This window comes from Sciurus carolinensis, chromosome 13 (genome assembly GCF_902686445.1).
Source record: "Sciurus carolinensis chromosome 13, mSciCar1.2, whole genome shotgun sequence".
NCBI classification, from domain to species: domain Eukaryota; kingdom Metazoa; phylum Chordata; class Mammalia; order Rodentia; family Sciuridae; genus Sciurus; species Sciurus carolinensis.
Genome location: NC_062225.1, coordinates 55,594,959 through 55,609,643, shown reverse-complemented (window position 1 = coordinate 55,609,643; position 14,685 = coordinate 55,594,959). Strand labels below are relative to the sequence as shown.

General features: G+C 38.8%; 1 protein-coding gene across 3 annotated transcripts in view; it reads right to left on the bottom strand.

Moving 5' to 3' along the window:
• The window catches only part of Stpg4 (sperm-tail PG-rich repeat containing 4), a 41,524-nt gene extending 26,839 nt beyond the window's left edge, over positions 1-14,685 (bottom strand). For all 3 annotated transcript variants that reach the window (XM_047522835.1, XM_047522836.1, XM_047522837.1), the window contains exons 1-3: positions 14,599-14,685; positions 12,662-12,721; positions 11,309-11,566 (exon numbers count right to left, since the gene is read on the bottom strand). In XM_047522835.1, coding sequence (XP_047378791.1) covers positions 11,309-11,566; positions 12,662-12,721; positions 14,599-14,685 — 405 coding nt within the window. The remainder of the gene's footprint in view (positions 1-11,308; positions 11,567-12,661; positions 12,722-14,598) is intronic.

The window sequence follows — 14,685 nt, the reverse complement described above, 5'->3', positions numbered from 1 at the left end:
ACTAAAGAGACTGTCTCTGTGCATTGCTAAATTTGTTGCACACTTTCTGAGTGGTCCTGTTGTTCTTGGGTCTAATGGAATATACACACAATTTTCTAATTCACGCATATGTTCTCAGTTCTTCATTTGTACTGTATAATGTAAGGCTCATAGGATCTAGACAATGTGCCCATAAAAATATCTGATTCTAACTAATTAATGTTCCAATCCATACTGATTTGGCACTCAAAAATCTTTTAGTAGTTGGAGGTCATAAAATGTGGCAGGATGATATTAGAGTGACTGTATATTCAGTTGCACCAACAGCATCAATGTCACAACACAGGAATAAGGTGAAAAAAGCTGACAGTACTTACCCCACTTACCCGGCTCCATACTGGGATTGAACCCAGGACCCCCAGGGCTTTGCCTATGCTAGGCAAACACTCTACCACTGAGCTATGTCCCCAGAGCCCTTTTTATTTTGAGACAGGGTCTTGTTATACTTCCCAGGCTGAACTTGAATTAGTGATCCTCCTGTCTCAGCCTTCCAAATAGCCAATATTATAGAAAAGTACCACTACTCCTGGCTCCTGAGGGATTCTTTTTAATTGTATCGTGTTTTTAACTTCAAACTTCACTTGTTCATTGCTGGTATATAGGTGAACAATTGACATTTGTAGGAGGGATTTTTTGTGGATTCTTTTGAATTATTTACATAGTTGATCATGTTATCTATGAATAGGGATAATATTTTTGTTTTATTTTATATTTTTATTTCTTTCTTCTCAAACAGCTTATCCTTTATCTCCTTTTCTTGTCATATTGCCTGGGCTAGCATTAAACATGATTAGAAGGACATCCTTGCCTTGTCCCAGATCTCAATAGGAAAGCTTCTAGTTTCTACCCTTATCTATGACATCAGCAGTAAGTTGTTTTTTAAAATAGATATTCTTGGTTTTTTTTTTTTTTTTTCCCCATCCCGCAGGTGCTGGGGATTCCAAACCCGGTCCTTCCACATGCTAGGTAAGCACCCTCCAAGATGGGCTATATCGTCAGCACTAAAATAGATATTCTTTATCAAGTTGAGGTAGTTCCCTTACATTCCTAGTTTACTGAGAATTTTTATCATGAATGGGTGTTCATTTTGACAAATGTTTTTTCCATATCTACTGATAGCTCATATGACTTTTCTTCTTTAGTAATTGATATGATAGATTATTTTTTAATTTGAAACAGTTTTTCATACTTGGAATAAATCCCACTTGGCTGTGATAGGTAGCTACTTTTGTATTTTGTTGGATTCAATTCACTAATATTTGTTGAGGATTTTTGCATCTATGTTCATGAAAGACATGTGAGTGGTTTGTAATTTTCTTGTGTTGTTTTTATCTGTTTTTGGTATTAGGGTGATGCTAGCCTCATAGAATGAGTTAGAAAGTATGTCCTCTGTAAAATAAAATGGACTATAATTATTAAAAAAAACAATTCCACTCAAATAAAATACACGTGGAAAATGGAAAGTTGGCTCTCATACAGTGCTCAACTCTATGGAGGAGGACATTGGATTAGTCCTAAAAAAAATTAAACTTGCCAAAAGATAAAAAGACCCAGATTCCTGGCTTCTGAGTTCCCAGCACATTTTTGGGCTGGGAAACATCTTGAGTCAAGGTGATATTTACGTATCTTAAGACTGTTAAGATTACCCTGAAAATAATGAATCCCATTCTCTAGTGTGTGCTCTCAGATTCTTTTACGGAACCAACCTTGATAAACAGGTTTTAATATGGCACCAATGCTTGATACTTAGATGTTTTTGATCCTTAAACCATCCAAACTTACTTTTGTATATTTCATGTCCCAGTGAAAAGCAGAGGCCCTTCCGAAATACAGAGACAGGACCGGAAGCTGCCTTGGCCTTCCCTACATCACTCTTGGCAGGGCCCTTCGTTCACTCACATTGCAAAGAACTGTCACAGGATCTGAGTCATCCAGTAGACACGTGGTGCCTTCTCACCTCTCTGTATCCCCAGGTCCTGGCACAGCCCTGACACATATTCTAATAGAATAGTTCCATAAAATGACCTGACCTGTTCCTGACAGTAAAAAAAAAAAAAGTCAGAGTGAATGATGTTTTTTCCAGGTCCTAAGAGCTAATAAAACTGTTTTCTTAGAAAACTCTCAACCTTTAAAATACATAGAATGTTTTACAAGAATTGAACTTAAAGATCAAGGAGCGCTCTAGGATGCGTGAATCTGCTGTGATTCTATGACTCACAGGTAAAATCATGATACCAGGACAAAACCCTTGAGGAGTTTTAGTCTTTCAGTTTCTTCCTTACAGGGAAAAAAATAAAGTAAAATAAGAATAAAACAAACAAACAAAAAGTATGTCCTCTGTTTCTGTCTTCTAAAAGGGGTTATAAAGATTTGATATAATTTCTTCATTAAATGATTGGAAGAATTCACCTGTGAACCCATGTGGGCCTGACATTTTCTGTTTTGGAAGGTTGCTATGAATTCAGTTTATTTAATAGGTATAGACCTGTTCAGAGTATCTATTTCTTCTTGTATGCGTTTTGACAGACTCTGTCTTTCAAGGAATTGGTCCATTTCACCTTGGTTATTAAATTTGTGGGCAAAGAATTGTTCATAACATTTATTATCCTTTTAGTGTCTATGAGATTTAGTGATGTCCCCTCTTTACTAATATTAGGCATTTGTATCCTTTTTTTTCCCCTTAGTCTAGATAAATTTTATCAATCTTTTCAAGAAAATAGCACTTTATTTCACTGATTTTCTCTACTGATATTTTCAATTTCATTGACTTATGCTCTAATTTTTATTTCTTCTGCCTTCTTTGGATTTACTTCATTCTTCTTTTTCTGGTTTCCTAAGGAGGAAACTTAGACGCTTGATTGTCAGTCTTCTTTTCTAAAATGTGCATTCAACACTACAAATTTCCCTCTATGCACTGACTTCACAATGTCCTGCATACTTTATCTAAATGTGTTTTCATTTTTATTTAGTTTGAAGTATGATTTAATTGCTCATTGATCCACGTGTTATTTAGAAGCATGTTGCTTAATATCTGCATATTTGGGGATTTTCAGTTACTTCCTATTACTGATTTCTAATTTAATGCCATTGTGGCATGAAAGTCCACATTCTATGATTTCTAATCTCTTAAATTTGTTAAGGTGCATTTAATGGCCCAGAATATGGTCTATCTTATAGTGAACATTCCATGTGAGCGTAAGAAGAATGTTTTTTTCTGCTGTTGAATGAAGTAGTCTATAGACAGCACTTGTAGCCAGTTGATTGATGGTGTTGTTGAGTGCAACTATATCCTTGCTGATTTTCTGTTTCTGATAAAGGGTTAAGTCTCCAACTATAATAAGGATTCATCCATTTATCTTTGTAGTCCTATCCATTTTTGCCTCACATTTTAATGCTCTGTTGCTAGGCACATGCACATTGCCTAACATATTTCTGTGTCTTCTTGGAGTATTGAACTCTTTATCAATATATAATGCTACCTCTAATAAGCTTCCCTGCTCTCTGAAATTGATATAGCCTATTCTGCTGTCTTTATTTTTCTTTTTTATTAGGGGGGGTGGGCTGGGCAGATACTAAGGATCAAACCCAAGGCTTTATGCAGGAGGATCACAAGTTTGAGACCAGCTTGGGCTACTTAGAAAGACCCTGTCTCAAAAGAGAAAATTAAAAGGGCTTGTGGGTATAGCTCAGTGTTAAAGCGCCTCTGGGTCCAACCCCAGAACCTCAAAATAATTTTTTTTTTTTTTTTTTTTGCAGTGCTGGGGACTGAACCCAGGGCCTTGTGCTTTCAAGGCAAGCACTCTACCAACTAAGCTACATCCCCAACCCTAAAATAAAATTAAAAAAAAAAAAAAATGAAAGTTTGATTTTACCTTCACTTATTCCTTCTTTAAAGGCTCTTCATTTCTTCATGTAAATTCAAGTTTCTGGCCTGTATATTTTTTTCTTTAATGAAGTTCTTAGAACATTTCTTGCAAAGCTGATCGTAGGTAACAAAATTTCTTCAACTTTTCTTTTATTTTGGTATGGGAATTGAACTCAGGGGCACTCACTCACTGAGCCATATCCCTGGCCCTATTTTGTATTTTTTTTAGAGACAGGCCTCACTGAGTTGCTTAGTACCTTGCTTTTGCTGAGGCTGGCTTTGAACTCAATACCCTTCTGCCTTAGCCTCCTGAGCCGTTGGGATTACAGGTGTGTGCCACCACACCCAGTCAAATTTCTTCAACTTTCATCTGTCTAAGAAAGGCTCTATTTCTACTTCACTTTTGAAAGATAGTTTCATAGGGTACAGACTTGTAAGCTGGCAGGTTTTTCTTTCTCTCTTTTTTTTTTTTTTTTCCAAGAATAAGCCCTGTTGGGAGCACCAGGTGAACACTCTGCATTCATTCCCATCACAGTTACCCTCTTGACTCTTTGGCCTTAGCTGTCCAAGGAGCTGGCTGTAAGGTCATATCAGAGAAGGCATTACATATACTTAAAAAGAAATCTTAAAAACCTGAGAGGCTCCCCCACTTCCCCACCAAACTCAAATTCCTATGGAGGGAACAAATACTAAATCATATTTAAAAATCTGAGTAAGCTTGAAACTGAGGTTAAATAGCTATTGAATTTAAGGAAGTGACTAAAAGACCCCTCTCTGGCCCAGGCTGGTGAAATGCTTTGGGCCTAAGGTAAGAGAGCAAGTATACTGAGGGGGTGCAACGTTAAACAGGGTACATACAGTGCCCAAGGGCTAACAACCAGGTCCAGCAAAAGTTGAGACCTACCTAGGGGAAAGGGTCAGGCGTTTGGAGCTCACAAAGGCTTCTGGCCTGATAGGCCAGGGTAGAGCCTGCCGCCTCTTCTCTGTGCAGAGAGAAAGGTTTTTCTTTTCAATACTTTACTTCATTTCAGGCTCTTTTTCTTTGAGAGGTTTTGGAAGAGAAGTTAGATGCAATGCTTATCTTGGTTCCTCTGCAGGTGTCCCTCCATCACCCAGGATTTTTTCTTTGTCTTTAATTTTCTGGGGTTTGAAAGTGGTATATCTAATGGTAGCTGTGTTTTGTTTTGGCCTTTATCCTCCTTCACTGAGCTTCTCAGATCTGTGGTTTGGCATCTGACATTAATTAAGGAAATTCTTGGTCATTATTTTTTCAAATATTTATTCTCTTCCTTTCTCCCTTGCTTTTGTATTCACATTACACATATATTATGCATTGTGCAGTTATCCTAGAGTTTTTGAATATTATGGTTTTTTCAGTCTTGGTTCTCTTTTTCTGTTGTGGAGGTTGCTACTGAAATATCTCAAGCTCAGAGAGTTTTTCCTCAATCATATCTAGTGTACTTCAAGGCCCTCAAAGACATCCTTCATTTCTGTTGCAGTGTTGTTGCATTTCTTTTTGATTTTTTTCTTAGGATTTCCATCTCTCTGCCTACATCGCCCATCTGTTATATTTTCTTATTATTATTTTTATTTTTATTTATTTATTTATTTATTTATTTTTTGGTGGTGGTACTGGAGGTGGAACCCAGGGCCTTGTCCATGCTGGGCAAGCACTCTACTGCTGAGCTACACCCCCAGTTCCTTCTCATCTGTTCCTCCATGTTGTCATCTTTATTGCTAGAGCCCCTAGCATAGTCACCATAGTTGTTTCAAATTACTAATCTGATAATTCCAACATCCTTGCCATGCCTGATTGTGAAGCTTGCTCTGTCTCCTCAGACTGTTTTCTGTCTTTCAGTGTGCCATGTAATTTTTTTCCTGATAGCTAGGCAAGATGGACTGGGTGAAAGGAGCTGCTGTAAATAGACCTTTAGCAATGTGGTGGTCAGAAGTGGCATGGAGATTGTTCTAGAGCCTGTAATTAGGCCCAGTCTTTTAGTGAACTTATGCCTCTCTCTGGATGGACTTTACAAGCTCTTCTCAGCAACTGCCCTCTTAGGTAGGATAGGCTGACCAGAGCTGGCTGGAGCTGGGCATTTCCCTTACCCACAGGTCAGTCTCTGAGAAAAGCCTAGAAAGTCAGGCTCTGGTTGATAGTTTCTCCTAAGGGCACACCTTGTTGAGAACAGAGTCCTCTGACAGGTTTCAAAACAATTCCTTTTCCTGTCACCCAGGCAGAAGCATGAGGAGATTTTTTTTTTTTTTTTTTTTTTTTGACATGTACTGTGAGAACATGGTTGAGTTCCTGGCATTAAGACTCATGGAGGTGGCTGGGGAGATAGCTCAGCTGGTAGAGTGCTTGCCTCACAAGCACAAGGCCCTGAATTCGATCCCCAGTACTGCAAAGAAAAAAAAAAAAAAGACTCATGGAGGCATGGGAAGCTCTATGGTCTGATGGGTCCTCCTGATGCTTTTAACTCTCAGACTTGTCCACACCAAGCCTCCAGCAGTTTATCAATTACAGTTCAGGGGTTCCTGTCCTGGTCACAGTACCTAAGGAGGTTGCAATTTGTGGGCTTCTGCTCTGGCAAGGTGTTATTCTGTGTCCTCCTGTCGTCTCTCCAGTTCTGGGGGGAAGCAGTTAGCCCTGTGACCTCACTACTCTTACTGATCTAACAAAAGTGGCTGATTTTTCAGTCTGTTTAGTTTTAAACTTGCAGTTAGGATGGAACTGCAACTTCTAAGCTACTTACACACAGGACCAGACCAGAAATCAGTGTGACACTGTTTGGGGAACTCAGACTATAGAAGCGCCATCAGATCCATCATAAGGTGAACACAGCCACCAGCGGGTGCTGCATTTCCAGGTGCTACTGGTAGAAACTTCATTGTGGGTCTCTTTTCTTGGAGAAGTCTCTTGGGACTTTTCCTCATCCATGTGGAAACATCAGTGACTCACTGCTCAGATGTTTTAAGGTCTGAGTAACAGACACACAGGACTTCTCAAAAAAGAAGGATGCCCAAAGATACCAATCACATTATTGTTAATTTTATCATTAGCTTACTGGGTGTGGTGGCACACGCCTGTAATCCCAGTGACTCAGGAGGCTAAAGCAGGAGCATCGTAAGTTCCAGGTCTTGGGGAATGTTTAAAGAAATAAAACTTGAAGAATGATAAGTGATACTCAGTCAGAGATAACTCACATGCAGACAACATGACTTGACTTATATACAGAAACATCTAAAGACTTCACCAAATGATTATTAGAATTGGAAAATAAATTCAGTCAAGATGCAGGATACAAAATCAACATGTGGGGGAAAAAAAGTATTTTTATACATCAATAATTAAACTTGCTGAGAAAGAAATCCCATTCACAATAGGCCTGCTGACCCTGAGAAAAATCACTTTGAGATCACCTACCACAATACTGCCTTAGCTCAGTGGTTATCATTCAGGAGCATTTTTATCCATCAGCGAACATTTAGCAATGTCTGGTAATATTGGTGGTGTTACAATTGGGAAAGGAGACTTCAAATGGTTTCTAGTGAGTAGAGGCCAGGAATACTGCCAAACATCTTACAAAGCACAGAATAGCTCCCCACATGAAGATATATCCTATCAAAATATCAATAGTGCTGAGGCTGAGAAACCCTGGATTAGACATGCAAGTAGAGATTTTGAAAAGGCAGAGGGACTTCAAAAGAGAACTCTAGGCAGGAGGTAAATATTTGGCAATCACCAACAAATAGATGGTGTTCAGAGTCTTAAGACTGGATAAGATCAGCATTCCAGGAGAAAATGCAGATGGAGAAGAGGTCTGAATGCCTGGGGCACTCCCAGGTGAACAGGAAAAAAAGCAGAGATAGCAAAGGCCAAAAAATCAAGATCGAGGAGATGTTTGAGGTTTGAAAAGACAGGGGACACCCAGTAGAGTGGGAATGTTGACAAACTAAGAAGTCCATTCAGTGCCCAAGGAGGTGAAGGGTTTAAAATGACACTAGGGGGAAAAAAAGATGAAACTAGGCATTTAGCTACAGAAATTCAGGAGCTATGTGTGCACTGAGATTTAACCAGGGTATGGCTTTACCACATGAGGGGAGAGGGACAGTCAGGGCCACGGGAACTGACAGTGCACTGTCAAGTAACTGTCATGGGAAGTAACTATCATGATTAACTATGAAATTCAAGCATTGTCAAGAAGAGAGAATATGGGGGGTTGAAGGGAAGTGAAAAGGTGGGAAAACCAATGGGCTGTAGGTTGGGAGATGGAAAAAATTGTTGGGGCTGGCATCATAGGGTATCTCCAGAGATCGGCCTTCACGTAACTGAGATGATGGAGGAGTGAAATCAGGGGTCTTACAAAAAAATCTAAGAAGTAAGTGGCTAAGGTAGAGGAGGTCAAGAAACTGAGAAACCAGGTGTTGGAAGGTCATCGACTTGTGAATTGAAATTATGAGGAAGTAAGGAAAGGAGTGGCTGTGGGTTAAGGGAGATAAAATCAACAAAAAACAAAGGGAACAGGTAACCCTAGAGTCAGTGGATAATTGTGACACCAGGAAAAAGGGGGCCAAAAACTGCACAGATGGAGAGAGACGGTCCCACTTCTGTACTTACATTCTACGATGAAAACGTATTATTTCTCTGATATGAAAAAAGTTATTGTAAACATTGTGAGACCATCTCAAATCCTCTTTGGAAAGGGCCAGATAGACATGAGCCTATGCATGCATACATATCCAAACATACACACACACACTCACACTTAATAAGACTCCTTGATAGAGATTGTCCAGTTGAGTTTCATGCTTCAGAATAAAGGTACAAAAATAGTACAAGACTTTCTCTCTTCTTTTTTTTTTTTTTCTATGCTGAAGATGGATCCCAGGGCCTCTGAATTCTAGGCAAACACTTTACCACTAAGCTACATGCCCAGCTCCCAAATATTAAAAACTTTCTTTTTGTGTGTGTGGAGGCAAGCAGGAATGAAGTCAGGGCCTTGTATATGCTAAGCAAGCACTCTACCACTGAGGCAGATCCCCAGTCTGTTTTGTTTTATCTTGAGGCAAGGTCTTGCTAAGTGACCCAGGCTGAGCTTGTGATCTTCCTGCCTCAGTCTCTGAAGGAACTGGGATTAAGGCATGCACCATGGAGCCAGGAAAAACTTTCTTACAAATAAAATAAAGCCCTGATGAGGTATAAAGTGAATATTCTATTAAAAATGATAGAACTTGAGAATGTTGACCTACCTTAGTAACAACACTAATGTCTACTATATCTACCCCAAATCCAAATTATTCTGAATTCTGCTATTAAAACACCAGAATTTTAACTTTTATAGGTGGGTTTATAAAGTTATATCTAAATATTGCTTCCCTTGTGAATATAATTCTCATATACCTTTGAAATACAAAATTAGGAACAACAGAATTTTTCTAGTGCTTAGAGCTTAATCCTTTGTGAGAGATGGGGAGGAGGGGAGGAAAAACAAGAAGAAAAAAAAAAACAGAAAAAGTGTTTTCAGAAGGTTTATTCATCCTTCTAGATAAGATAAATTCATTTGCTTAAAAACTTCACCTAGGGCTAGGGATGTAGCTCAGTTGGTAGAATGCTTGACTTAAAAGCATAAGGCCCTGCGTTCAATTCTCCAGCACTGTAAATTAGGTAAAGTTTTACCTAATAACAAATTTCTCTATTTTCTCCTTTCCACAGTAGGCCTTTGGCCAATGCTCAGAGACCCATAAAAGCAAGAAAAGTTGGAGCAGAAAGGAGATAAATGGCAGAGGAGAGTATAATAGAATGCCTTTGTGTTTGGAGTAGTCAGAACAATGTCACGTGTGGCTTGGTTACCTGATAACAAGCCATAAAAGTCCAAAGATGAATTAGTATTTATGTTCATCCACTGAAGCAAAGAGGATAAGATTTACCCAATGAACATTTTTCATTCTGTTCTGTTTTACTGCTATAATTCATAAAGCACTAGGAAGGGTCTACACATTGGACACCTGTCCTCATCTTGCTGAAGATTTCTAGTCTACTTGGCAATCATAATTCCTTGTTTTTAAGTCAGCCTTTGGTTGCCATGGACTTCTTCTCATTTATAATAATAATATTCTAATAAAGTGAAGATTGATATTATTATTGTCTCCTTTCCAGTCAGTGGACATTAGGGCACAGAGAACTGAGACAAATGCCCAAAGTTTCAAGTAAAAAAGTCCAAGTCACAGCTCTGTCCTTGGAACAGGCCCTGCTTCTGCCACTTGTATGCCTTCAACAAGGCTATGCTCCCCACGGCAGATGCCTCCTTGGGATTCCACCCATCAAACCCCTGCCCCTCATTCAAGGCAGGGGACACATGGCAGACTGAAAGAGGACAGAATTTGGGTTAAGAAGCCCTCAGTTGAAAGTGGGCCTCTTATTTATAAGTTATGTGTCTCAGAGCAAGTTACTAAGTCTCTATTTACCTCAGTTTTTATGGCAAGTTAAGGAGATAACATCTGTTCCATCTACTTCAGAATACCGAAAAAGCAACTAAGAGAATATGCACAGGAGGGTTAAGAGCCACATAAAAGACATTAGTCAAGGTCCAGTTAAATCCTACTTAATCCAGGGAGCTTTCCAGCCTTTCGGTCCAACCTACCTTGGGCTCTCCCTTGGCACTTGCACTATCCATCTCAGAACTTGTGATATTTTGTCTTATATTATTACTTAAATATTTCTAATTCAGGAACATGTTCCCTCCACAGTCCTAGTACAAGGTTGTAAGCAAAGCAGTGCTCTATTATCAATGCTATGAATGAACCGGTGGAGCTGAGTAGAATCTGACCCTTCTGTAACCACAGGCTCATTCCTACATGAAAAACAATTTTATTTTTATTCTCATTTATTTATTTATTTATTTTGGTGCTGGGATTGAACCCAGGACCTCATGCATGTTCTACCACTGAGTTACACCTCAGCCAGAAAAATAATTTCAAAGCTTCTTGAGGCATATAGTTCTATGCATGCTCTAACAAGGATACTCACCAGATCCAGGATTTTCTCTTTAAATAAAGAGGACTCATTAAATCAACTGCTTGAAGAAGCCAGAGCATGGCTTAAACACAGATAAGATCCCAGAGGCTCCCTAAGCTAGGAGAACCCTGCCAAGTGTGACCCCAAAGGGGAAAATTTTTCCCAAAGTACTCTCCTTAGATTAAGACCTCATGGGGAAAAATCTTATTGGATACATTTGCAAATCAGGAAGCTCTTGTTGGATTTCTATAAGAAATGAGACATGCTAGAGGTTTTCCATTTTCCCTTGGGTGTAGAAGGGGACTTTGGGGGGTGCATAATGCAGGATCTTTTCCTCTGGAGCTTGTAATAGCTTTCCCACAAAACCCAATCTGCTAGTAGAACTTTACCTTATCTTTGTAAACTAGTGTGCTGGGGCTGGGCCGGGGCTTATCTTTAAAGGAGTAAGTGGCCGATTGCTTCTTTAACAGGTCCAGGAAGTCAGGAGGCATATACAGTGGAAGATCATTTAGGACTGGATTGTTTCTTTGCACAAGAGGTGGCTTTTTCCTTCCTTCATTTTTAAAATTGTAGGTTGCTGCCACTGGATTTAATAGGGATTCTTCAATAAAGGTTTTCAAGTGATAAGTGCCAGGTATAGGAGTATTCTGTGGAAAAATTGACAGCAGTTTTAAGATCACTGTAAACCTTTAACTTTCCCTAAAGCACCATTCTTGGAAGGGTCATTCCCAATTAGCATTTCTCTTTATTTTCAAATGTAAATAAATATAATATATATAATAAACATATAATAAACACTCTTGACAGAAAAGTATGTCCAGAGAATCATGATTAATTTCTTTTCTGAAACAAATCCTGAATTAACACAAATGGGTGACAGTTGAAGTTTAACTTTTTAAAAAGGTAATTTCAGGCATATACTTATGTCTGCAATTTAATTTTGATTATAAATTTCAGGTCTTTAGTGATACTACTCAAGAGAGCTTCTTGGTCAACTAAAAGCTATCCTACTTCTGCTTAGTACGTACTATGATTCTAACTAACCATCAGGTGGGAAGTTAACACATAATAACATGAGTTTGAGGATGAACTGGCAGAGTATATGGTCTACTTAGTTCCAGAAGAGGTCTGGTACTTTCAAACCACAACCACAGTGTGGCTGAATGGCCAAACTTTTAGTCACTGCTGTCTTGTAGCCACTTTTTTCAATGAGCTGAGTCCAGTTTTGCCATTAAAATTAGATGGATTCCAAGACAGCTTTGACCCATGGAGCTTCATTACAAATGATCTCCTGAAAGGGTGAACTTCTGGTCATTTTTTTCATATATAACCATCTTATTCTTCAACATTTTGTTTACATTGATCATGTTAACAAATGTTATCATATCTGTACTATCTATGAGAAAATCTGAAGCCAAGTCACCTTTCCAGAATGGATGCTTTTTCTTTCTTGTCCAATGTCACCGAGATCATAAGATCAAAGGTTCACTTTACTTAGATATTCTGTAAAGCACCTGGATTCCTAGTTGTTTTACTTTATAAACTTGCATTGTATTTAAAATTTAAAGTGAATTTCTCATTTGTATTTTGCTAATATTAAAATTATAAGTATAAGGCCCTTGTAGACCTGAATGATCACTGTTTTCTTACAGTTAAGTGTTACTGACTTAAAGGGTAAAACTGATCAAAATTTTAATGGGAACAAAAATAATTTGAAGAGGAAAGACTGAAAATATACACACTGTTAATGCTATTCTCCACCATCCTTCTCTTTGAAAAGATGAAGACTTCCGGGCTGGTTTCTATTAACAAATACAAAATATGCTTATTCATTTGAGAGGTGATCCCCTGAAATTAAATTTATAAAACATTACTTGAAGAAATTAATACCGGCACCAAACTGACATTAAAACAAAAGCTGCAGAATGATAAATTTTGCCCATTTCCTTAAATTGTTCTTTTATGATTTTTAAATGCTTTTAAATATCTAAATTCCTTTTGATAAAATTAGAGTAAAAAGTGTTCCCAACTTGCTGAGGTGTTGTAAGGACATTAGATGTAACAAAATTTGAAGTTCTTAGGAGACATAGAGTGAGTGGGGCTTGAACTGCAGCTCCTTCCCTTAGTAGTGAAGTATTCTGGGCCCATTCCTCAATCCTCACGTGCACAGCTTTCTCACCTGAGTATAAAACTGAGGCACTGCTGAGTTGGCATGAGAATATGGTGTAGCACACATAAAGACCTGCACCCACAACCAGTGTTCAATGAATGGTAGCTTTCATCTTTAACACTTCATCTGCCAAGCTAGGAAGCGGATATTTTGCTATTCCTCAATTTCCAAGAAAGTATCTTCCATAGTTATGTACTCTTATTTATTATTACTCCACTTTTGTTTTAGCCCCACTGTCCACAATTGTTTAGTTTTATCTTTTTGTACTATTTCTATTAGGTAAAAGTAATTAAAGTATTGAGTTCTATTTTGTTGTTGTTGTTGTTGCAGTACTGGGGATTGAACTCTGGGACTCTCTACTATATCCCCAAGTCCATTTTAAAATTTTTATTTTGATATGGGGTCTTGCCAGGCAGGTCTTGAACTCTTGATCCTTCTGCCTTAGCCTCTGAGTACTTGGGATTACAGGCATGTGCCACCACATCCAGCTCATTTCATTTTATAATGCATTTGTTATTATTATGAAATATGGGTGATTGCAAGCAAGAATGCATTAAAAATAATGTAATCAGTATGAAGAACCCGACATAATTCATTCTTTTTGTTTCAACTGTAATCCACTCTACCTATGAGTATCACAGGGCTTTAGTTTTAGTATGAAATATGTGTACCTCTAAAAACAAACAAGACAACAACAAAACACGGTTTCATACACAATATGAAGCCTGAACTTCTTTCTATATATTCCTTTGTTAAATTTATGTTGAATCTTCTGTTGTGCATTTAATAGTCACAGAAGGAAAACTTTCTCAGGAAGATCATGACAGGTCTCCCACCTCTACCCAAAAGCAGGGAAATGAAGTAGAAAGGAGACTAGAGAGGTAAACGTGATAAATCCAAAGGAAGCTAACAGCAGCTGCTGTTTTGTTTGGCCCAGGGCAGGTGATGTAAATTCCATCCATCTTCCACTTTAAATTCACTTCAAAGGGAAATGATAAAAATAGGTCAAACTCTCCTCACCCAATTTTACTTAAAAACTAAACAAAGGCAATTTCGAATATTTTTGTAGGTACTAAAGTAAGAGCCAGAGAAAAAAGTGATGGATTAAGGAAGGAAAATTTTTCATTCTATCCCCAGCACCCCGACGGGGACGAGCGCCGGGGGGGGGGGGGGGTATGGGGGCGTGGAATCTAGTCTCTGAAAAGGGAAAGTAATCTAATCACTCTATTGATGCATTTTTCCAGAGCAATTAGTAATGGGAAGGAGGAGGAAAACGTGGAAAACAAAGGATGACGGGGGAGGATAAGAGAGGCAGTAAGGGAAAAGGAAATACGAAGTAAAGATCAAATAGGACAGGAAGAAAGGACCGCAGTGCAGTCGTGAAGGCAGGAAGAGAACCGCAGGGGCCGGGAGCGCCGAGGGGCGCAAGAGCCTGGGAGTAGAGACTGGGAAAGGGGCAGGGGTCCAGAGGCGGACGGTGGAGGGGCGGCAAGAGAAGTAACACCATACCGGCTTGACATACACTATCGATTCTGCGCGCCCCAGGTCTTCTCCTAATACAGCGCTAGAGGTGACGGTGATGACTGGCTGGTCCAT